The following is a 26,767-nucleotide window of genomic DNA, read 5'->3' as shown; positions in this document are numbered from 1 at the left end:
AAAAAACTTCGGTAACACTTTACAATACGGGTGCACTAATCTGCATTAATTCATGCTTAACTAATGCACAGATAATCATGTGTTAATGTATGACTTATGAAGAACTAAACCATTAATTAATGATTACTGCATCAGCAACTAATAAAGATTCTAAATGATTAATAGATTAAGTAATAAATGAATTGTTATTAATTAAATGTGTCATAATGTATTAATTCCTTAATAACTTATTTTATTAACTAAAAGTGTAAATTAATGTGTTAATTACCACAGTTGGTCAAAGCAATGTACTTCAACTTCCAGCTGTCTGCTTTAATTAATCATTAATTAATGATATGCAAATGTATCATTATGTTATGACTTTACTTGTTGAGGCACATGACTATTAACTAATTTGTTAAGTAATATGCAATTTATGGGTTTACATGGCACCAAAATGGCATATTACTTAATAGTCATGTGCCTCAACAAGTAAAGTCATAACATAATGATACATTTGCATATCATTAATTAATGATTAATTAAAGCAGACAGCTGGAAGTTGAAGTACATTGCCTTGACCAACTGTGGTAATTAACACATTAATTTACACTTTTAGTTAATAAAATAAGTTATTAAGGAATTAATACATTATGACACATTTAATTAATAGCAATTCATATATTACTTAATCTATTAATCATTTAGAATCTTTATTAGTTACTGATGCAATAATCATTATTTAATGGTTTAGTTCTTCATAAGTCATACATTAACACATGATTATCTGTGCATTAGTTAAGCATGAATTAATGCAGATTAGTGCACCCGTATTGTAAAATGTTACCAAAACTTCCTCACGTAATAACCTAGAATACTGTCTAACACTTGATGGCTGCTCTGTCAAGTCGTTGTCGCCAGTTAGGAACCTGGGTGAGCTCTTTGATACCAATCTTTAATTTGAAAGTCACGTGTCTAGTATCTGTAAAACTGCATTTTTCCATCTTAAAAATATATCTAAATTACGTCATATGCTCTCATTGACAAATGCGGTACAATTAGTTCATGCGTTCATGACATCAAGGCTAGATTATTTTAATGCTCTTTTGGGTGGTTGCCCAGCAAGCTGAACAAATAAACTACAGCTGGTCCAAAACGCAGCAGCTAGAGTTCTTACCAGAACCAGGAAGAGTATGACCATATCTGCCCCGTTCTGTCAACACTGCATTGGCTCCCTATTAAACATCGGTAAAATGTTAAAATATTGCTGATTACTTACAAAGCACTAAATGGTTTAGCTCCGCAGTACTTCAGCGATCTCTTAACGCATTATAATCCTTCACGTCTATTGCGATCTCAAAATTCCGGCCAGTTGATATCAAAATCGACTGCTGGCGGAAGATCCTTTTCCTATTAAGCACCAAAACTTTGTAACAGTCTTCCTAACATTTTTGACCTAAAATACACATAACACATTATAGACTTCTATAATTCAATGTTAGGCTGCATAGATTAGATCAGCCGGAACCGGGAACACTCCCCATAAATCCTGATGTACTCCTTACATCAGAAAAAGAATAGCATCTACGCTAATATTAGTGTTTATAATTAAAAAAATTAGATACAATTTTATCCCGAGGTTTATCGAAGTCCGCCGGATCCAGGCCGTATCCAGATCTGATGAAGGACCTGCGCCTGGACGTGACGACAACGCAGTCCTGAAGTGTCAACTAGTCTCTCCCCTGTGAAGGCCTCCCTCCCCTCCCTTTACCTCTCTACAGATAAAGCGTTGTCGGGATAATTCCGGTTCACGTGGCTACGCGGAAGCGATAAAAATTCTGTATTATACATTTTAAGGCCAGGCAAGTAGTTTGTTGAGGGTTGGTTTGTAGGGAAGGACTACACGCCTGCACACATATATTCAAACGCGCATACCTAGAGACTGAACTCGTAATACACGTGCACACCATCAGCGTTCTCACAGGTTCGCGTTTTTAAAGTTTGCGTAGAGAGAACTTAAGAGAACTTAATGGTGTCGTGTTAGCGGCCCCTAAGTTAATAACTAATGATCGTTGCGACTGAAGTGAATCAATCAAAACTAAATTTATCTGGACAATAACTTTATTATTATTATAAAAATATATATATATATTATTAATATAAGTATTATAATAATTATTATTATGACGACAAGACGACCATCCGCATCGTGCAGGTATATGCGCCGACCACAGCAGCCGAGTACGACGAGATCGAGCAGTTCTACGAGGTCGTCGAAGCAGCCATCGTACCCCGCGCAACACACCAAGGTGGGGCGGGGGCTCGACAAAGAGAAGTTTGTTGGCCCCTTCAGCAGCGGCGACTGGAATGACCGGGGCGAGCGGCTGGCAGCCATGGCCGAGTCCAGTCGCCTTACATCGGCAACAGCCTCCTCCAGAAGCGCCTCGGCCGTTGCTGTCGCCAAACGGCACTACGATAAACGAACTCGACTACATCCTCTGCAGCCACCGCCGCCTCCTCCAATACATCTCTGTCATCGACAAAGCGTTCTGCACAGGTAGCAACCACCGATTGCAGCGTGCCTAACAGCCAGCAACAAGGCACAACGGCAGACAGCTATTGACCCGATCATCTTCCGGCACTATGTTGACAGTGCCGACTGGGCGCAGACCGACGAGGACATCATGAGCAACTGGGACCAGTTCACAGAGCGGCTGCGAAAGGCACACAACATTGCTGCAAAGCCATGCACAAAAGACCAGACCAGCCGAATATCGGACAACACCAAAGCCCTCCTGCTGAAAAGGCGGCAAATGAGATCGGACAGCACAGACCATGTGGAATGCGGTCTGCTGTGCAAGCTGGTCAGGGCGTGGCTCAAAACCGACCTGGAGCAGTACAAGTGCAGCCGCCTGCTAGCGGCGGCCGAGCAGAAGAGGAGTTTGAAGAAGTGCGGACGGCTGATGCAGCTGAAGCGCGTGCAGGTGCCGGCGGTAAAGACACCAGACCAGACGGACGACAAGAACCCGGCTGGGCATGCAGCCGTTTCTACACGGACCTGTTTGCCAGAAAGACGCCAGTCAATCCGCCCGAAATGCAGCACAACGCCATACCAGCCATCCCGTCAATTGAGGCCGAGCTGCTCAAGGAGGGAGGACCGACGCTCTGGGCAGCATTGACCAGCCGTTTCAGCCACTACATGGCGCAGAGACAAACACCGGATCAACGGAAGACGGCCAAGACAATGCTGCTGTACAAGAAGGGTGACCGCGAACAGCTGAGCAATTATCGGCTCATCTGGCTCCTGCCGACCACGTACAAGGTCTTCACCAAGGTGCTGTACAACTGACTAGCCAGGCAGTTGAACGAACAGCAGTCACCCGAACAGGCCGGCTTCCGGTCTGGCTACAGCACGATGGACCACATCCACGTGCTGAACCATCTGCTCGAACGCTGCCGGGAGTACAAGATGCCCTTGGTGCTGGCCTTAATAGACTACGAGAAGGCCTTCGACAACGTGGAGATCAACGCCGTACTGCTCGCTCTCCAACAACAGGGCGTCACCGACGAGTACGTGGCCCTTTTGCAGGAGCTGAACATCGGATGCGCCACTAACATCGTTTGACCGGCCACTGTGCATCCCTATCGCCAGAGGAGTCAAGCAGGTTAACCCCATCTCGCCCAAGCTGTTCACGGCATGTCTAGAACGTGTCTTTCGACAGCTCGACTGGGACAACAAGAGTATCAGCGTTAACTGCCAGTGGCTCAGCCATCGACATCGTCCTAATCGGCGAGTCAGTGTAGCTGCGACTTGACCAGCTCAACCAGGCCGGCGCAGTGGTCAGATGATGAAGATGAACCAAGACAAAGTGGATGCGCAACCCCTGTTGAAGATTTTATTATTTTGAAAATAAGTAATTTAGCTATATATTTGTACACTATTAGAATAGAATCGGGCATTTATATAGCGCTTTCATATGTACTACTGTACACCCAAAGCGCTTTACAATCATGTCAGGGGATCTCTCCTCAACCACCACCAGTGTGCAGCATCCACTTGGATGATGCGACGGCAGCCACAGTACAACGGCGCCAGTGCGCTCACCACACACCGGATATAGGTGGAGAGAGGAGAGAGAGTGATAGAGCCAATTCAATGTAAGGGGATTATTAGGAGGCCATGATTGGTAAGGGCCAATGGTGTGTGGCCATGACACCGGGGTTACACCCCTACTCTTTACGAGAAATGCCATGGGATTTTTAATGACCACAGAGAGTCAGGACCTCGGTTTAACGTCTCATCCGATGGACGGTTCTATTCTTTCCTTTCTGTGTGTGTGTCTTTGGGTTTGACTTTGGAAGCCTGAAGGCTGATGCAACAGAGAATTCTATTTCAGTAATGTCACATGGCACAAAATATTTCTCAAAATATCTATAGAATGTATTACCATTTTTGGAAGGGATGTAGGTATATATGTGAGAAGCTTGCCACTGATCTGGAGCGCCTTTCTGCAGAAGGGCGTTCAGGCTTTGTTTGTGAAAAAGCCTAATATTTATGGCATCAAAGATCTCTGAGAAGTGATTTCCCAAAAAGATTGAAACCACAACACCCCCAGGCCGCCAACAACAACATCCTTATCAGCCAGAAGGAGATCGAGCAGGTCGACAGTTACGTCTACCATGGTCAGGAGCTGACTGCTGGGCACAAGAACAACCGCGATCTGGCACGCCAACAGAGGGCCGCCTGGGTCAGCTATGCGTCCATAGCAGAGGTGGTCACCAACACGGCCGATGCCCCCCCTGCACGCCCACCTGTTCAACAGCACCATCCTACCGGGGCCGAGACCTGATTGCTGGACGCGGCCGATAGGTAGAAGCTGGCAGTGACCGAACGCGCCCTTGAGCGGCAGATGGTCGGCATCAAGAGGATGTACCACATCACCAACGAGCTACTAAGACGAGCAAGGTCAAGGATGCCGTCAACCAGGCCGAACACATGACCAGGAGTTCGGACGGGCGATGGACATGGGCCGCGACCGAATGGCTGCCACTCGACATCAAAAGACTGTTCGGCCACCCCGCAACCCGATGGCGGGACTCGCTCAGACAAAACATCGGCAGAGACTGGATAGGTTTGGCCAGGGACCGAAAAGCCTGGTGAAGTTGTTGTGGCCTGCGTTGAAAGACCGAAATACAGGCCGATTGAAGATTGAATTGAAAAAATGTGGTACTTAACGTAAGCATAAGCATTGCTGAAAGGGCATTCTGGTTTATTTAATATTGTTTAAATTTAAAGTCAATGAAGATCAGAGATAGGAGAGATAAATACTTACTTTCCAAGAGCGAAGACTGTAGTTGCTATGGTGATGTTTTGTTGTTTGTAGATTGAATCAATCAATGTTGGATCAAAAGTTCCTTCCCGTACAACTGGGGCAAACCATGGTGCCAAGGGAAAAATGTTGCCATCTGGGCTGTTTTTTAAATTAGGAAATTCACATTCATATGCATCAAATCCAAATCCAAATACATAGTTGTATAAAAGAAAAATATATGTATAAAAAAAAGAACTGTTTATGTTCTTACCCCAGTACACTGGGCTGGTTGTAAGAAAGCCTGTAAAAAAAATACAAAAAATAATCACTTGTGAACAGTTGTGATGTCTTGTAATTATCTACACGCAAAACTTGTCATTCCTCATTTTGTAACGTCTGTTGTAGATGATGTGTCTTACAGTGGGATGAACTTGGATCTTAACATCTAACTTTTAATTAGCACAAAATTAAAATAAAAGTCAATTGCAAACCAGAATTTCGGTAAAGTAAAAACAGAATTTAGGAAAAATTAAAAGAGATTCCCTTTCTTTTCCTTTGTCAATTTACAAAGTGTTAAGACAATCTAGATCAATGACTTCCTCAAATCCTAACAGTTTGTTGCAGTTTGAAAACGTTTTTTTAACGGAAGCCGCCACAATAACATAACTTCTGCAAAAAAAAAAGTTCAGTTACTGCCATTACTTAAAATACAGAAATGTGTGAGTTGAGTGGATTGCTTTCCCTGGGCTCTGAAAAAAATCCTGTTTCCAACACACAAGTGTAACCCACCATAAAAATGCAGCTTATATGAATATACATATAATATAAACACTGAAATTCATAATATTGCACACAAAAAAAAAACTGATAATAAATATGATGTGTCATAATGCATGTATGAATAAGTTCCAATGTATTACATTTAAGCAAGAGTTTATAGAAACACAAACATCTAAATGCCGTTGTCATGACGCTTCCCCTTTAAGAAATCCGTAAGTGATCTCATGAGAATATGTGTGTAAGTAGAAAGTGTAGTTCCCTTTCGAAAACGGTTCACTCGTATTGCATAGCTATACGCTATAGGAAAACTTCTTTTCTCGAGAATATTGAAGCCTTTATATTAAAACGCAGTGCAGTTGCACAGCAAGCACAGTGCAGGCTGTCTAAGTGCGCTGATTGGCTGGGCTGCGGCAACTGCACAAACCTATGGCGAAGCAGTGAGGACGAGCGAACCTATCAGGGCGCTTCCTGCCTCTCGCGGGCGTGGCTGCTGACTATAAGCGGCCCATTTTGCCATAGGAATCAGATTTAATCTCCTTCATCTTCATCCTTCAATCTCTTTGCTGACTTCTCTGGACAAGAAGCCTCTCTCGCCGTTGAACAGCCCTGCAGCGGCAGCTCAGCGACCAGCGGCCTCCTGCTCAGCTTCCTGTAGCTTCTCTGCGTCCTCACCCGGGCCGTCGAAGAGCTGGGTCTTGACTGGTCTACACCGGAAGAGCCTGCTAGAAGCCGCCTCGATGAGTGGTTCCTGTCGGGGCGCCAACAGGCCCCTCACCAGGGGCCAGCTCCATTTTTCCCCGAGGTCCACCAGGAGCTCACAAAGTTGTGGTGCCCTACTCGGCCCGCCTGCGTACTTCAACCTCAGCGACGCTCTCAACAATTGATGCCGCAGAGGAAAAGGGGTATGAGAAACTTCCCCCTCTGGAGGAAGCGGTGGCTGCACATCTTTGCCCTCCCACCGCCATTGGATGGAGGTCTAATGTGGCACATCCTTCTAAGGCGTGCATAACGACTTCAGCTCTCGCCGGCCGAGCTTACGCTTCCGCTGGTCCAAGCTGCTTCAGCCCTGCACACTATGGCGGTCCTTCAAGTTTTCCAGGCTAAACTCCTCCGCTACTTGGACGAGTCTGCACTGGAAAACTAGACCTTCAAGGATCTGCGCAGCGCCACCGACCTGACATTGGATGGAGCATGGTCAACCTGGTGGCGTTAGAGCGCCACCTGTGGCTTAACCTCACAGAGATTAAGGATGCAGACAGAACTGCTTTCCTGGACTCCCCAGTTTCCACCTCTGGTCTCTTCAGCCCATTGGTAAAGGGTTTTGCTGAGCGCTTCACTGAAGCACAGAAGTCTTCACAGGCCATGCAACACTTCCTTCCCAAGCGCTCCAGCTCGGCTTCAGGTCTCTCAGCCCCGCCCAGCAACTGAAACCAGCCAGCGCTTTAAACCAGCCAACCACTTCCCCTTTCCAAAGCACCAGGGTCCCCGGCCTAAATTTACGCTGGACCCGGAGCCTCGGAGGCCGTCCTAATCCAGCAGAAAGAAAGAGAAGTGGGCCGGTCTCGCTGTGCCCAGACCATCCCTGAAAATAGCTTGCGTGCTTCTTCAGTTCAGGCGGATGGAGATGTTCTGATTGCAAACAACAGGCCCGTTTCAATTTACGCACCTGCCTCTTTACGCATTCCCTCCGGTCTCGATGCTCCCTCAGGTCATGGAACAGATCAGGGAGAACAAGTGTGCAGTCCTCTTAATAGCCCCTCTTTGGTGGACCCAGACATGGTTCCCCGAGCTGATGCAGCTGCTAGAGACAGCTCCCTGGCCTATTCCGCTGAGGAAGGACCTCCTCACGCAGGCGAACAGGACAGGCACCTCCATCCCGACTTGTGGGTCCTCCATGTATGGCCCCTCAACGGGTATCCAGCGACCTCCCGGAGAGAGTCCTAAACACTATTGCTGAGGCTAGAGCTCCGTCCACAAGACGTATCTACGCCCTTAAGTGGTCAGTGTTCACCGGCTGGTGCTCAGCTCAGAACCTAGACCATATTCATGTGAAGTACCACTGGTACTTTCTTTTCTCCAAGACCTTTTCTTTTCTCCTTCCATGCTCCTGTGGCCGGCCAATCTTTAGGGAAAAGTGACCTGATTGTACCCTGGGTGGCCTGTATCAGGGACGCTTGGTCTTGCGCTTGCCACCTGGTTTGGCAGGGCGGAGTTCTCCACTGCGTCGTCGAACAGCCCAACCTGGGAAATTGGGGAGTCCAGGAACCGAACCTTGTCCGCATCCGCCATATCAACCAGGCTGAGCCAACGATGGTGCTCCTGGACCACCGGGTGGACATCGCTAGACCGATTGCGCAAGCCACAACGCTCGTGCTCCGGAGAGCCAAGTCAGTTGCAGTGCGGAGCTTACTCATGAGCGCACGGTCTAGGCTACCCTCGTGCATGTCCATGAGTGCCTTGGCCTGATAGACCTGTAGCAACGTCATGGCATGCAAAGAGGAAGCGCCCACAGGCTTTGTAAGCTCTGCCCCTAAGAACGGACGAGAACTCACAGGCATGAGAGGGGAGACGAGGATCCCCCGTCCAAGAGGCAGCGGCCGCCGGACACAGGTGTGCCGCGACAGGCCGCTCCACTGGAGGGATAGCCTTGTAACCCTTCACTGCTTCTCCGTCAAAGGTAGTGAGGAGGGAGGAGCTACTCAGGCAGTCTCTGGCAGAGAAAGGTGCCGTCCACGACCTGGTAAGCTCTCCATGCACTTCAGCAAAGAAAAGGCACTGGGGCGGCGGGCTGAGAACCAGCGCGGCCCGCCCTGAGAAACCATCTCCAGAGCTCAGCTCACCCTCAGATGCTGCAATTGGCATGCTGTCCTCTGGAGGTGCCCTGAATGAAACAGCTGGTCGGTCCATTACAGAGGGACCAGCACGCTCCAAGGGGGGATCCATCGGCTGTGGTGTGATAGAGGAGTGAGGGGCCCACAGGGATTGGTTACTGGGCGGGGAAGCCATCACTATGATCCTCTGATCACCCATCCCCCTAGGGTGGGGCGTGGTAATGGGGACTCCACCTTCACGGACGAAGGCGAGTTTTGACCTCAATGAGAACATAAACTATCCACAAAAGCTGCTTCAGCATGCTGTAGTCCCAAACATGTGATGCAACTAATGTGACTGTCAGAGGGGGACAGGGAACGATCGCATCCAGAAACGCACGGGTGGAATGACATCTTGAAAAAGACGCAAACGCACTCGTGTTGCTCTTTTGGGAAATGCCGGCCATCAGACAAACAAACACAGAAATGTGATGCTGTTAAAACAGCAGTTGAGAGCGAGCTCAGAAAGTTTGCGACCACCGCTGCACTCGCACTGTAGAACCACCAGCACCGGGAGAGACTTCCTGAAGAAGCACCGACACAGTCGCTCGTTGTAATATAACAACACTCTTCAAAGACATCGACATGAAGACCAATCGGCTCCGAAGCGAAAGACAACTGGTGCGTGCATCCACTTCCGTATTTATACCCACGTCGTGGGGCGAAGTGTGAGAGGCAAATCTCAAACGCCAATGTGCATTGGCTCGTTTTAACAGTACTTGAAGATGAAAGGCTCTCTAAGCGTTTAATAGCTCCCTAAGCGTGATCCCAATCAGTCGACACATCGATAAATTATGTAGTGCATAGTGTTTGATCAATTTCTGTATATTTCCTACCTGTTAGGAAAATATATATTTTTATATATTATATATTATATTTACTGATCATTCAGGCCTTTTGCGATCACCCTCGTGGGCTCCCCTGAGTCTGTAGCACCAAGTTTCATCCCAAAATTCCACTGTCCATGAAGACACTATTTTGTACAATGGAATAAATGCTACGTGGGATCTCCATTTCTCAGCTCTGGAAGGCTCTAGTCTAGAGAGACAGTGGAATTTTAGGATGAAACTTAGTGCTACGGACTCGGGGGAGCCCGCGAGGGTAATCGCAAAAGGCCTGAATGTCCATTAAATAAGAGGCATCTGTCATCCCAATTCACCCTACGATCCCTCCGAGTCATTATGCGTCCAATGGCAGCTTATTTGTATGGCCGTTTGTCCACGAACCTCCTATATGTACTTCTTATATTATTCAACAACATTTTATTGTAATTTACTATTTCTTTTAGATTCTTGACACAAGGATTGCACAGCTCTGTAAAGCACATGGTGGAACTGCTTTACAGGTGCACACATTCTCTGGTGGCGATCCTTCACTAACAAGAAACATGTGGATGACAGTCACATTTCTTGTCTGAAGGTAAATGAAAATCTATAAAATAAATCTCAGGGGCAGGGGACACATTTGCAGCACCAATTATTTACTTAAAAAAATATATATTTAAGGACCTTGATGAGAATGACATGGTCCTTATTCCAAGAATTGTTGGTGGACAGAGCCCTGAAAAAGGAAACCACTTTATTTTGTGGGTATGTGTGAAAAAAAAATAAAAAAAATTTGGTCAACAGTTGTTACTCTTTGTGGTTAAAGCGGTTTCTGTTTGTTTTGTAAAGGTCTTGGATGGTTTGATGAATCATATTCGAGTGTACGACCCCACTGGCAAATACAAGTCAATTTCTGAGATGGACCTGGTTATACTATGGTTTTTTGTGCATTGTAAATGACAAAATTGTCATCTTTATTTACTAATGTACATTTCTTAATTTCTTTTTTTCTTTTGTACAAAAGCAATGCATTCCGAAATACTTGGGACTTGGGAAAAAGGACTGTTGAGTACCCAGAACAGTGGAAGCTGGCTGACTCTAACAACTATGTTTTGGTTTGTAGCTACAGTAAGTTCAATAAATACTTATAATATTTTATATTTTTTGTGTATTACATAATTTAAGCAAAAGAAGGACAAAAAGCTTGAACATATCAACCTTTTAATGTGTGAAATGATTTCTGAGGTACGCATTTTATGGGATCATTTTGGTACAAATATATACTATACATTTTTATATCACCAAAAAAAAAAAATTCATCATTTACTCACCCTGGTATCATTTGATAATATGTTGGGAGAAATTGATGGCTGATTTTTATATTTTTTGGTGAACTAACTCGTTAAGTAATTACTTTTTTAAAATCTTTTGTTGTTCAGATCAGCCTTATAATACTGAGCTAATATTTAATTCTGAGCCATTTAATTCTTTATAAAAGTTAGTAAGCTTAGTAAGTTAGTTAGTAAGGCTTTGTAAAAATCTACACGTTTCAGAAAGGCTAGGCATAGAGGAGCAACAATAATGTACAGCATGTGTAAAATAATGACTTTTTTTAACCTAAAACCGCGTGAACACATTAAATTAAACCAAATACACAAAATAATGTTATTTTTAGAACCATCATAAGACCCCTTTAATCTGGTCCGTCGTCAGCATGTGGTTCGGCCAAAACATGATGGTCACGGATCCGTCAGAGATAACTTTTAAGGCTGATTTCTACTTCTGCCTCGGACCTACGCCAGAGCGAAAGAAAGATTCGTAAATAGTTAACGTTTTGTAGCTGTAAAAACGTAATAATGCTACGTATGTTGCAGATACGTCCATATTATAAATTTCAGCATCTATCCAAACGTACAAAAAAGTACGTTTTATGTCTTTGAAAATTACGGATTATTACCTACGTTTTAACAATGAAACCAGGCTGGTAGTGCACGTGTGCATAACGCGCATCATTTGTAAAGTAAGAGGAGAAGAGGCAGACAGATTGAGTGTAACTTGTAAAAGTCTATTTAAAATCTTTAAAGAGGAAGAAATAATAATACTTATCTGGTCTGCATCCTTTTTTTTTTTTTTTTTTTTGTCAGTAAATGTGGCTTTATTAATTGGAATATCTTTTTTTTTTATTATTGAAGAAACATATGTAAATATACTAATACATTCAGGAGAACATAGAAGAGGTAAAACAAAAGACAAAGGATACAAAGTAATTGTTAGGCTTCCGGGTGGATGAAGTAGGAGGCAAACTCAAAGATGAAGAATTCCAAGGCTTTAATTCTCAATTATAACAGATACACAAAAACAGGGAGCGTGTGCTCAGAACAAGACTACCTAACATTAAACATTGACCGACACAGAAGACTGAAACACTCAGGGCTTAAATACACAGGAGAACAGATCAGGGAAACAAGACACAGCTGACGAGACTAACGAGGAAACAGGTGATACAGATGAACTAACAGAAACAGCTCTTCTAAAAGTACTAAATGATCTCCTTCTGGCTTCTGATTCTGGTGCACATAGTATCCTGGTTCTCCTTGACCTCAGTGCAGCATTTGACACTGTGTGCCACTCTACACTTATCTCACGATTGTCTGCAATAGGCATCACGGGTGCGGCACTTCAGTGGTTGAACTCGTATCTATGTGATAGACCACAATTTGTTAAGATAGGTAAGAATCGCTCACGCTCTGTGTCTGTTTCTCACGGTGTGCCCCAAGGCTCTGTACTTGGCCCGCTTCTATTTCTAATCTACTTGCTACCGTTAGGCCAGATCATCAGACAGCATGGCCTCAATTTTCATAGCTATGCTGATGACATTCAAATTTACTTCACGATCAATCCCAACTCATCATTTCCACCCTCTTCAGTTATCTCCTGCCTCCACGAACTTAAAACATGGATGTCCTCTAACTTTCTACAGCTTAATGCTGGTAAAACCGAAATCCTGTTGATTAACCCTAGATCACAGAGCTCACCCAGACATGACATTTTTATTGATATAGATGGTATTGAGATTAGGCCTTCAAAAACTGTACGGAATCTGGGAGTTTTGTTCGACCCCACGCTCTGCTTTCACTCACACATTAGTCAGACTGTCAAATCATGCTTCTTTCACCTGCGGAATATTGTTCGTATTCGCCCCTCTCTTACCTTTATAGATGCAGAAACTGTCATTCACGCTTTCATCACTTCCAGATTGGACTTCTGTAATTCATTATACAGTGGACTGCCCACCAATGCAATACACCGCCTTCAAATGGTACAAAACTCTGCTGCACGAGCCCTCACATATAATAAAAAATCTGCCCATATCACTCCTATCCTTCACCAACTGCACTGGCTTCCTGTCATAAACCGCATCCAATTCAAACTGTTGGTCCTAGTGTATAAAGCCTTACATGGCCCGGCACCCAAATACCTTGTTGATTTGGTACAGCCATATGTTCCAACTCGGGTCCTTAGGTCCAGCACTGAAAATCTACTCGTGGTACCCCGGGTCAGACTCTCTACGGTGGGCGGTAGGGCTTTTAGTGTTGTTGGACCAAAGCTTTGGAATAAGCTACCCCTGAATCTTCGTGCGGCCGACAACATCTGGTCTTTCAAAAAACAACTTAAAACTCATATCTTCAAGCTTGCCCAATAAATAAGTATCCTCGACACTGTTTTCTCTGTTCTCCACTTTCTCAGCCCTATCTGCTACTTACTTTGTTGTAATTGTATGCTTTGATTAATAGTACAATATGTTTTTCTTTGATTCATGTTAATTGTTTGTCTGTTATAAGCAGATGGCCTTTGTATCTGTTTGCTTGCTGTTTGTTTGTTATTTGTATTTCATTGTGAAGCGACCTTGGGTTCTTGAAAGGCGCTATAGAAAATAAACATATTATTATTATTATTATTAACTAATGACAGTAACCGCGGAAAACAGGACTAGACCAAAAATCAACAAAAGACAGGGGAAAACGGATCACAGAAACACTGAAAACACAGAAACAGAACTCAAAACTACAACAGTAATTACAAATTAAGTACCTTATACCTTTAAGGAAACAATACTAACAAAAGATAATAATAATAATAAAAGTGTAATTTTTTTAAAAAAAGTAATAATAATACAAATAAAATAAAACAATATATGACAAAAATCTGGTTAATCCTGAATATCAGAGCCATTACAAAATAATTGTTCATATAGTTTCAGGAATCTATCACATTTTTTATAGCTAGTTAAACTAAAGGATTTAAGCAGTGAGTCTATTTCAACCAAAAAATGAGAGAAAGTAGGAAGTGAGCCCATAAATTTCTGTTTATGGATAAAAAATTTGCCAAATAAACTAAAAAAGTTAAAAATGTATTCTTTGGATGTGTGGGAGTCAGTATAATAACAAATAATATCTTTCAAATTAAAAGAGTGTGCATGAATGAGGGTTTCATTTAAATGAGAAAATACGCTAGACCAAAATTTCTGAACCAATTTGCAAGAATAAAATAAATGTTTCATCTCCGTCACCACAAAACAAACAAGTACTAGAAATATCAATATATTTGGACACCGTTGCATTAACAGGATATATCTTATGTAATATTTTAAAGTGGACTTCTTTGGTCTTGTTGGGGATAAAATATTTATGTGGTAACAACCACGCTCTTCTCCATTCAATATTGCCAATAAAGGCAGCCCAATGGGATCTGCCTCTAGGGCAAATTATATCTCTCTTTTGAAAAATCTGGCGAATATGTTTATTATTGCATCTCTTATCATAAATGCTAATGCCATCCAATAACAAAGCCGACTCCTTCGTATCATTTTGGTTGTATAATAAGTGGCTCTTAACCAGTTGCACTAGACCTGTAGGAATAGCTTTAAGCACAGTATTGTATTCTTTAAAATGAATAGGGAAGTCATGGATAGTCATGAAGCGTTCATAAGACAAGATGTTACCAGAACTGTCAAATAAAGAAATGATATAAATTAAATCTCTATTAAACCAATTAGAAAAAAAAAAGAGATTTGTTTCTAATAGTTATATTCATATTATTCCACAAAAGAGTTTTATGTGGTGAGAAATTGTGGATGTAACACAATTTCCATGCGAGAAGAGCTTGCTGATGAAATTTAGATAGTTTAACCGGGAGTTTATTGTACATATAATTACATTTTAAAATAAAAGGGAGGCCTCCAATTTTATTAAAGATGAAATTAGGAATGAAAAACCATATAGAATTTGAATTTATTAGACATCTTCTAATCCAATTGATTTTAAACACATTAATAACGTTGTGAAAATGTAGCACTTCTAGTCCCCCATCACTTCTACAATTGGAAATCACTGCTTTTTTAAGTTTATGAGACCTGTTTTTCCATATAAAGTCAAGGAAAAGTTTATTGAAACCCTTTAGCAGTGCAGTCATTCACATATAAAGAAAGTGATGGATACACAAAGCGAGAGAGACCTTCCGCTTTAGACAAGAGAACCCTACCATAGAGAGTTAGGTCTCTTTGTAGCCAAAGATTTAAAATATTTTGGGTTTTCTTAATTCGACTAGAAAAATTAAGTTGTTGTCTGTCTACCTAAATACTTTATTGTGTCTTTGACTGGAATACCCTCAAATAACGTGTCATCGCATTTATGCAACGACATTATCTCACACTTCGACATATTTAACTTTAACCCAGAAGCAAACTATCTGAATAGCACTGGAGAGTTGACTTTTATCATGTAAAAAAAGAGTGGTGTCATCAGCCAGCTGCGAGATTTTTATTTCCCTGTCAAAAATGGAGATACCTTTCAAGTTCTGATTGTGCATAATACTCAGTGATAATAGCTAAGTAACCAAAATAAATAAAAAGGGGGAAATTGGGCAACCCTGTCTGACACCACGCTTTATAACAAATCTTTGGGAGGTGTTCAGATTAACTATGACTGAACTACTAATTTCTTTATAAAACATTTTAATTACATTAACAAAAGAATCCCCAAAACCAAACAGTTTGAGAGATTGCAGAAGAAATTCATGCTCAATGGTATCAAAGGCCTTATAAAAGTCTAAGAAAAGAATAATGGCTTTAGAGTGTACAAATTCAGAGTAATCCAATAAATCTAAAACAAGTCTTATATTATTGCTAATATGTCTACCTTTGACAAATCCTGACTGTGTCTCCGCAATAATTTGGTCAAGCTTAAATTTCAACCATCTGGTCTGCATCCTAAACTGAACAATTTTGGGTGAATGACATTTGTTTGGTCAGGTTTTATGTTAGTTAAAACTGTATGACGTTGGACAAAGGTTCTTCCATGATGTGTGTGTGTGTGTGTGTTTGTGTGCGTGTGGAGAAGACGTGCATGCCAAGAGAACTAAGATGAACTTAGACTTAAGACTTTTTCCCAGTTGTCCCTGAACTAGATTGGATCTGACATTTTTTTGTTCTTTTTTTACATTACTCACGATCAAAACTATATTACAAAGGAACTGAGCTTTACAACAAAGGAACTGAACTTTACTACAAAGGAATTGAACATTAATACACGCAAACTGAACTTTATGACAAAGGAATAAAATTTTATTGCACACCAACTGAACTTTATTACATGAACTGAAAAGTATAATACACCCTGAAGTGAATTCAAACTGAGGTGCGGTTTCAAATTCTTCATATTGATTAATGTTTTATTGTTCTTTGTTTTGATGTGATTGTGTTTGCTTTGCCTTTTTTTTTTTTTTTTTTTTATGTTCCAACTACTTGATGCTTGACTACCAGATGTTTCTGTATTCAACATCTGGTCTCCAGCGTAAGTTTTATATCTTTCTACCCCACTCCATTAGAACCTAGAACTGGTCCAGTAGCATAAGTGTTGTGTTGGAGGATGCTGGTGGTACACAAGTAATAATAAATTAGAGCAAAACTGTTGAAGGAAGTTTTGTACTCACCCATGTGGTGATTGCAACGGATAATTTTCCTGGTGCTCTTTTTCTTGTCTAAGAAATAGGAGATACAGCAGTGAATTTTTGTGTTCTGTAATATAACTTTTGTTGTGTTTGTGTGTTTTTATTAGCATGTGGATGCATGTGCAGGCTTACTGCACAGTATACATCATTAGCAATTGCAATAATGCATGCATTTGCCAGGTAGAAGAACAGGTGTGATGGAGCTACTAACACATTACAACTAACATGTAACCTACCTTAATAAGTGTGGGGAGTGGTAAACCTCTAATGGTCCAAATAACCAGTGTTGGGCAGTGGCGTCTCTACAAGTGACGCTACTAGTTTAACTACATTTCTCAGTGAGGTACGCATATACAGTATATACACATACATGTACACACATATATATGCTCACGATGTTTTCAGCCTACTGTATATGGACATGAATGCATGAACTTCATCTACACAGCTGCTTTGAGAGTCACTTCAGGAGCATTTTAGCTTGATTTGAGAAAAACTATTGTCATATCATAAAAACACAGAGAGACTCAAAGGTCTACACGGCAACCCGTAAAAATAAAAGTTTAGTTTAACCTTTGAAGAAAGCTTTGCTTAAATCATTACATTTTAAACCATTGTTTTTTACAATTAAATTAAACCATTTAAATGGAATAAAAAAAATAAAAAAAAAAACATAATTTGGTTAAAAAAACATATTTCATAGTGCCCTAAAAATGTCATTTTTATATAGTTATGTTTTTTTTGTTGTTGTCATTTGTTGCCAAATTGGTTTGGAACAGTTGTTGAATAAAAAACTGGACTGAGAAATTATACCTGCCTATCTAAATAGCGTTGACTTGGAATGAAGTTGGTTCAATATAAAAATGAAATTTTACAAAATAGTTTAGATGCAGTAAACTACTTTTGCCATATTGCTGTAGCTTAGCTTGCTACATTTCCCAGGTAGCTTCAGAAGCTACATTTACTGTAGGGTAACTGCTAGCTTAGCTCACTACATTTTCCGAGTATCTTGCCCAACACTGCAAATAACATAATCAAACAATATTTAAGATATACACATGTGCGTGTACATGTGTATTTGTATGTTTAGAGAGTTTTACTTTTTCGTTCTAATATAATACACTATATAACAATATATACAATTAAAACTGCTACTTAGCTATATTTGTTTATATTAATTGTTTTAGCATAAAAAAAAGAAAATATTACAAATAAACTATTCTTGGGTTTACGTCTGAGGAATATAAATGGAATAGTGTTGAATACAACTTTAGACATAAGTCGATTCTAAATGATTCTAAATGTTTAAATTCCAAGTCAAGCATGATTTCCGTCTTTTTTAAATAACATTTAAAAATAAGATCTTGGACCAGGAAAGAATGCAGGTTATCAATGTCCACTACTATTTAATTTTAACCTTTTTTTATTTTGTATAATTCTAAAACATTTGTTGCCACTGTTTGTGAACAATTTTTAAAGATCAGGGGTCTCATTTATAAAGTGTGCGTACGCACAAAACGGGGCTGGAAACGTACGTACGCCAGTTCCCACGCAAAGGTTGTGATCTATAAAAAACAAACTTGATGGGAGAATGTGCGCACCTTTAAGCAAACTTTGAGCCGTGCGTACGCACATTCTGGAGACAAAGGGAATTGGCGACACCGATGGTGAGCTGGAGTTAAAGGTGCAATGTGTGATATTTCTGAGGATCTATTGACAGAAATGCAATATAAGATCCATAACTATGTTTTCAGTGGTGTATAAAGACCTTACTTAATGAACCGTTATGTTTTTATTACCTTAGAATGAGTCATTTATATGTACATAACCGCGGCCACCCCTTCTATGAAGGTCGCCATATCGTGACGTCATGTTTCTACCGTAGCCGACAGCGAACAGACAGCGCTACAGAGCGCGTTTCATCACTAACTTGAATGAGAAGCAGCAGGAAAAGACGCGGCTTCCTACGTCGGCCACCGTAGCCTCTCATTCGAGTTTGAAATTTCAAGGAAAGGCCGCGAATTATTGACCGATTGCAATTCGCAAATCTCACCACTAGATGCCGCTAAAAATCACACACTGCACCTTTAAGTGTCTTTTTGGTCACTTTTAGACAGAAAATCTAAAGAAAATTTAACATATACAGAAAGATAATACAAATATAATTTCACTCACCAAGCCTGTCACTTGAAGCAAATATCCATCCCTTCTTAAATGTCCGTGCCGGCGAGCGCGTTGGGCCGTTTAGTGAAACTGACGCAAATAACAGTTTAAATAAATAAAATATTGATTTAAACTATGTTTTACTTCTGACATAAACATTTAGATTAAATATGCCATTCAAATTAATGGAGTTAAGCACTTAAACATGAAATCATTACTGAGAAGTTACAACATTTTTATATTCAAATTCAGTCAATAGAAATATTTGTTGTGGATGCAGTGTTTTTGAACACTTTTCCTCTGGCATGCTGTGTTTTAATGTTTAAACCACAGAGATAATTGCTTATCATGATAATACCAGACTGTCTGAGAAAATAGTTTCGTGCAAATAATGCCCAAGGCCTATCTGTTTCCATTAAAAATATAAATCAATTAAAAATACAATTCGGCAAGTGGAAAAGATTGAGAAAAACTTTCTCTGAAATGTATTTTACACTATTTGATTTATGTATTCAAAAACAAGGCAAGGATAGGCAACTACATGATTTTTATGAATGTAATGTGTCTTGTACCGTTAAACGTTATCACGTGGATGAATCATATGCAAATGATATGCAGATGAGGAAAAACATAGTAAAACTAGGCGTTGTAAGCTCCATATATGGTTATTTCGGGGAGGAGACGCATGTGCGCACAATCTTCCGCTGACTGGGATTTATAAAGTGAATTCTGCGCAGGTTCTGGCGTACGAACGGTTTTATAAATCCGAATATTTTTTTGCGTACGCCATTTTTGGCTTTCGGGCGCACGTACACTTTTAGTAAGGTTCCTACGCACAGTTTTATAAATGAGACCCCTGGTGTCTTAATATGCATACCACTTGGTCCACATAAAATGTAAATCTATGATTTTTCCACCTTTCCTCTCATCCTCTTTGCTAAGCCTGCTGTTACTCATCGGTTTCGGTAGGGCATTCAGCATTTCAGCTCCTAAGCTTTGGAACAAACTCCCACAACACCTCTGCGCTGTGTCCTCCCTCCAGACCTTTAAACTGATCTCAAAACTCATTTATTTACACTATGCTCTGTTAACCAATTGTATACTTTGGCTTTATTTTATTTGTAACATGATAACTGTCTGTCTGCCTGTTGTTATATCCTGTTTCATGTTGTTATATCCTGATTGTATATTTGTAACTGTCACTATTATGTAAAGTGTCCTTCGGTTCTCAAAAGGCGCTATATAAATAAAAAGTATTATTATTATTATTACTCGATCTCAAGTTTGGTATTGAGTACTGCAAAGCTTAGTTCTAAAACCGTTGCTTATACATGCAATTTTTTGAAGATATCATTAGGAAGCATGGAGTTAGTTTTCACTGTTATGTTGATGATGCAAAATTTGTAAGACCGCATTTTCCATCTCAAAAATATCTCTATACTCTCAGTGTCAAATGCAGAAAAGTTAATTCATGCATTCATGACCCCCAAGGCTAGATTACTGTAATGCCTTACTGGTCATTAGAGTAATCAAGCAAAAGTGTCCAATAACAGGAAAGAAGCAGAGATAAAATACGTAGTATAAAATGAAGTTTTTTTTTAATCACTTGGCCATGCTGACAGTAAGTTTGAACTTGCACTAGGCCTATAGTGTAGGCCATGTGCATAAATGTATGGTTCTAAATGCACTTTTGTATGTGTAAGTGTGTGATTTGAGCGTGTTTCAGTGAGTGCATTAAGAGTGGCAGTACTTACTTAAGGCAGGAACTTTGCTCTTTATATCTGAAACATATATATGGTTATAATGCTGAAATACTGCATGGTCACAATACATTCCCCTAATTCAGAAAAAAGGGATTACGGTGGGTGAGTTTGTGCAAAACAAAACACAATTCCGAAAACAAAACAACAAATTCATAAACGAAATGACTTGCAATCAAGACTTCAGAAAGTAACGTAGGCCTACTACACATCTGCGACAGGAGAGAGTCGATTTGCGTGTGCATAGAGCTGTCTATTTAACCAGCTAATTTAATGCGATTATTATGGAGAAAAAAAACTTTTTTATATCAAAATCTTCCTACCATCTGGTTTGGTCAGAGAAAATTTTAAAAGAACACGATCAGGTAAAGTGGGAGAGTGGCGTGTAGATTTAATGAGTAAGAACAGCAGATTCTGCTGGCTATTCTCTGAGAAAACAAAGGAAAATAACATTTGAACTCTCTTGCTATATTACCGTCCCCATTCGAGACACGATCACACTTGAGTTGACCACCTCCCAATATTAGGGCTGGGTATTGACACAAATTTCACAATTCGATTAGATTTTGATTCACAAGCTTGCAATTCGATTCGATTTCGATTACGATTCGATTCGATTCAATATTGATTATTTTGGATATTAGGTACAATACATTGCAAATTTTCTCAAGGAAAACAAATCTCTTAATTATTAATGTAAACTATGGGAGTCAGTTGTAGCCTGTAGGCTTCATTAGCCTACTATAATATTGAAGATAAAAATTAACTGATTTGTATACAAACACTTAAAATAAACTTTTATTTATTTTTATAATAATAAAGTTATATGAAATTATATAAAAATTTAAATAGTGGCTGTCATAAAAACTTTCCAGATTTATTCAAACATGCATTAAATATTGAAGAACATTAAAAATTATAATGAATATGTAATATGGTGCATATATTTAACAAAATGCTACTCTCTAGAGTTAATTTTTCTAGCTGACTAACGAGTTTATGTTCACTGGATATGTTTTTTCTGAGGTAAATGTGACGTTACATGACATTGTTTACTAACGTCTTTCGGTTGAAACACTGATTGAGCAATTCCATGTGACATGATACGGACTTCGATAAGTTGTACTCTATCTGTTAACACACTTTCAGATGCTCGTTCATGTTTATTTCGCGCTGTAACTGGTATTATTAAGGCGGAAGAGAAGGTCATGTCCGCTCCGCACTGCTGCTTCTCTTAAGCTGAGCTGGGCCAGAGCGATCTCACGCCACAGCGCCAAAAACGGTAATTATGTTTTTGAATTTCGTAAGAAAATGGACATAATTTGAAATCTGACACTTTGTTTCATATCAATAATAACAAAGCACAAAGATTATTGCGATTTATTGGATGGCATGCACGCAACAATGTTCCATTCATTCATCAACTGAAAACAGGATGACTAATCGATTCTTGGGATTTAAGAATCGATATCGTTTCGCAAAAATGACAATCGATTAAAATCGAGAAATCAATATTTTTTTACCCAGCCCTACCCAATATACACATCATTCCCTTCACCCATCCCTACCTGAATTCACCCAAAAATCTATATGGTTTAATATGAACAATTATCATACAGTATTATACATGTTTGGTATCATTTGAAAGGTAATAAAGTATTTAAGAGTTTAGAGATAATCCGCACACAGAGGAGGGTGTGTCTTCCAGGCAAATGACATCCTATTCTCAAAGGTTTAAACTCAATGCAAATTCTGTCCCCAGTAAGTCTGGGATGGTGATCAGTGCAAATTACCATTGTTAGCATATGTTTCCATGTGAAAGAACTTTCTGTCTATATAATGAAATGCAACGAGAGACTCTGGGCGATTCTGTAACCCAGATCAGATCATGTATTTTATAATGTCAAAGTATTGCATCTTCTCTCTTTATTCCAGAGCATTTGATGTTTTGTATCTATTATCTTTGAACTGATTATGAAATTGCCATTATACATTTACCTGACATAATAAATTGTAAACATTTTATTTTATTCTAATCGACTCTGACATTATTTTCAGTAAAGATTTAAAAAGAATAGTCAAACATTCGCTGACATTTAATGATGCACAGATATAATTAAAACCTTTTCATTTATGGAGTCAGATGAAATAATGAGTTAATACATATGAAAAAATATATTTCATTTAATCAAATTACTTTGCCACGAGGAAAGACAGTAGACCTTCTGTCAGAACAGAGACCTTCACCCGCTGATCGGATGCCTCCTTTGGGCCGATTGAGCCGGGCTTACACCCACCACTAAACTTTGACTATAGGCATGTTGCAATATTAACTTCTTGTGTATTTATCTGTATAAAATTAATATCACATGTGGAAAAAACAGCACTCTTGCTTGTGTGCTTAACTATAGCCTATGAATATAATATAAGACAAAAGCTCATGCAGAGGAATTTTATATCTGGAATTTCAGGGACATTACTGCATTCTAATAGTGTTTTTGTTTGTTTTTTGCATAGTGAGTGACATTCTCGATAATGTCAGTTCGCAGCCTCGCACATCATAAAAAAAAACAACAACAATAATTATCGTAGACAATTCAGCTCTAATATTTACACATGGACACGCGAATCGACTTCCTCCTGCTGTACATTCTGCACGTCTTGATTGACAGATGTCTCGTCCAATCAGCGGTCAGTATTCCATTCGCCACATATACCTACCTTTTCTGTTTTGTCTGAATTGTCGTTGTGTTTTCTGATTTGCTAAAAGAAGGCTTTTATTTTATTCTCACTGTATTATTAGGCTTGTTTGAGATTAGCAAAATCTGCGCAGAACCGATCACCGGTGATCACCGGGAGATGCATGCCGGTTAGAAATGTGTCAGAGTGCGGTACGCCTTGCTCTGATGTCATGCTGACGTATGTAAAAAAAAAAAACTCACGACGGCGGACGTGTCGGGTTCTGCAGTTTCTCTCCACCAAGTGTGCTGATCAAAAGCACAATGGGAAACGACTTGCTGACGACATAGCTTAATGCTCATTGGTTTAAACAACCGTGATGTATTGTTCTCTTTTAAAATGTTTGATTTTAAAACTCTGATTTCATGTTTTATGTGTATAAATTATGAGCGAATATTCCCAAACTTTCTGACAGTGTGATCTCTATATGGGTAATGTGATGTCATTTAAAAAAAAAAAAAAAAAATTACATATGTCTGTATTAAAATAAAAATGATTGATAAACACGTATTTGGAATGGAATTAAATAACAAGTACTTGGGTGTCTTGTTCATTATATTTATTTTCATATAAAAGCAACAGAACGTCGTGGTTACGTATGTAACCCTGAGTTGGGAAAGGAGATGTTACGACAGTGATTGACAAAATTGGGGGTTTCGCTTAGAAGTCAATCTAAGCCTATCACCTTCAAGTTTCACAAAACGAGCTAATGGCATGGGAGATGCCATGGGTCTGCGGAATTTGCATGGCGCAACTCCGCCCCACAGCGTGGGTATAAAGGAGGAGCCCTGACAATCTCACATTGTGTTTCCTCGCTGAGGAGCCGAGACTGAACTCTAGGCCGTTTCAGCGGTACAGCGGTTGTGGCAGAGGGACGTAACGTCTCCGTTCCCTACTCAGGGAACGAGGGTTACATACGTAACCGAGACGTTCCCTTTCGGTCACTACGAATTATTACATGACGAAATTGGGGGTCCCAGTATAATCACACCTCATCCAGTGCCCTGCGCAAGACTGAGCTCCCTGTCGTGGGACTAGCACGGACGAAGGGCTAGGCTTAACGCAAGAATACCAAGGTACACTGGGTAACATATACCAGGAGGAATATGTAAGAAAATCCAGTCCGCAGGGTGGAATGTTTCAACCTCAAGAGAGAGGGCAAGACACAAGCTCGGTGGAGACTTACTGTGGAAATACACATGTGAGAGTCACCCAACAGGGGAACCATGCACATGGAATACCTAGCCAATCACGTGGGCTGACCAACCGGGCATGCACTCTCGTGACGGTATCATCAGTGTAGGAGGAACTCAAGGTCTTAGGAAGAAGAACTTTAGTCCATGGAGTGGAATGGCACAGCAAGCAATGACACCGAGCGGGTCTTATTCCCGGCCACTGGGGCGAGTACCTGGGAGGACACTGGCTCAACTCAGAGAATATAGAATAATGCGAATGTGTCTGCCAGTGAGGCACCATGCGCTAGAGCCCCAGAGGAAGCCTGGTGGAGTGTGCCTTCACACCAAGGGGGCATGGTCGGCCCTGCGTCTGGCAAGCCAAGACACTATCCAGTGAGACAACCTTTGCTTGGAAAGAGCCTTTCCCTTCAGCTTCCCACCATAACAGACAAAGAGCTGGTCTGAGGTCCTGAAACACTGCATTCTGTCTACGTAAGCACGGAGGGCGCGTACTGGACAGAGCAGTGCCAAGGCTGGGTCTGCCTCCTCCGTGAGCAGAGCTCGCAGGTTCACCACCTGATCTCTGAAAGGAGTGGTGGGAACCTTGGGCACGTATTCAGGCTGGGGTCTCAGGTTCACGTGAGAGTTAGCTGGCCCGAATTCCAAACCTGGTCTCGAGAGTGAGTAGGATCAGCCAGTCGTGGAGATAGTTCAGGATGCGAACCCCGTGTTGCCGACTTGGCACAAGGGCTGCCTCGATGACTTACGTGACGTCGTGAGGGCACAGGGCTAACCCAGTGGGAGAACCGCGTACTGATATGCATGCCCCTCGAAAGCAAACCGTAGAAACAGTCTGTGTCGAGGAAGAATGGAGACATGAAAGTAGGTGTCCTTCAGGTCGATCTCTGCAAACCAATCCAACGGACAAACGCATTCGAAAATGCGTTTCACTGTCAACATCTTGAACAGAAGCCTGTGAAGGAATTGGTTCAAGACGCGCAGGTCCAGGACTGGTCGTAACCCACTGCTTTTCTTGGGTTCAATGAAGTATGGGCTGTAGAAGCCGGACTTCATCTTGGCTGGAGGGAAGGCCTCGATCACACCCTTCACCAGTAAGGTGGCGACCTCCGCACGCATGACAGGGGCATAGCCACCTAACATGGTATAGCGGACTTCCCTGGAAGCGGGGAGGAGACCGTGAGAACTGAATCGCACAGCCGAACCTGGTCGTTCGCACAAGCCAGCGGAGCAGGCTGGGAAGCCAAGCTCTCAAGAAATGAACCAGCAGGGTCAAGGAACTACAGGCGTACACACGATGGGGCAGCGAAGCGGAACGACCGGCCCAGACATGGGGATGCATATCGTCCCGGAGTGGGGGCGTGGTCAAGTTCTGGACGGCTGGCCGTAGGTGCAGAAGGGCCTCAGTCTGCTTCTGGGTGGACAAAAACTGTTGGGCGCAGTCCTCAACCACACCGCCGAAGAACCCAGCCTTTGGGGTGCTGAGAAAACAAGTTCTCAGTCTCCTGCACATCAAACTGGTTGAGCCCTAATGGCGTTCCTGGACCACACATGTGGACATCACCTGGCCCAGGGATCACGCAGTGACCTACATTGCCCGTAGAGCGAGGTCGGACAGTGCGCAGCGGAACGACCGGCCCGGACATGGGAGGCACAGCGTTCCGGTGGTGTCCTGATGCACGCGTCTCGCCAAGGAACCAATCGTCCAGCCTACAGTGCTCGGGGGAGGGCGGCGCCACTCCAACCGATGCTTTAAGCTGCGCCCAGGAAAGCATGGCCATCAGCTCTGGATCTGACTCAGCTAACGCTGGCACTCCCGAGGGAGGCAACGCAGTCGGATGCTCATTTCCAGATAAGCCTGCCTTGTGATGCTGTGAGTAACATGACATCATCTGCCGGAGCCCCGATTGAAAACACTGGGTCCCCGAGAGAAACCAGGCTCACACGGAAGCTCCACGGCTTGCCCTGGCCACCAGCCAAAGTATCCCCTCTCGAGGAAGAGATAGATTGGGGTGTGGCAGAGGAGACTCTACCCACACGGAGATCATTGAGTCTCGATCTAAACATCACGATGGTCATGTTCCCGCAATGAAAACATGACTCATCCACCAGCGCTGCCGAGCGTGATTAAGCCCAACA

At 41.6% G+C, this 26,767-nt stretch overlaps 1 protein-coding gene across 1 annotated transcript in view; it reads right to left on the bottom strand.

The window, feature by feature from the left end:
* The window catches only part of LOC311287956 (globoside alpha-1,3-N-acetylgalactosaminyltransferase 1-like), a 59,160-nt gene that overhangs the window by 16,196 nt on the left and 16,197 nt on the right, over positions 1–26,767 (bottom strand). The window contains exons 4-7 of the mRNA XM_084405083.1: positions 20,691–20,717; positions 16,756–16,803; positions 5,563–5,592; positions 5,313–5,450 (exon numbers count right to left, since the gene is read on the bottom strand). Of these exons, the coding sequence (XP_084261209.1) occupies positions 5,313–5,450; positions 5,563–5,592; positions 16,756–16,803; positions 20,691–20,717 (243 nt within the window). The remainder of the gene's footprint in view (positions 1–5,312; positions 5,451–5,562; positions 5,593–16,755; positions 16,804–20,690; positions 20,718–26,767) is intronic.

Source organism: Rutilus rutilus, assembly GCF_951802725.1.
Source record: "Rutilus rutilus genome assembly, chromosome: 3".
Lineage (NCBI taxonomy): Eukaryota > Metazoa > Chordata > Actinopteri > Cypriniformes > Leuciscidae > Rutilus > Rutilus rutilus.
This window is presented reverse-complemented; position numbering and strand designations above follow the sequence as displayed.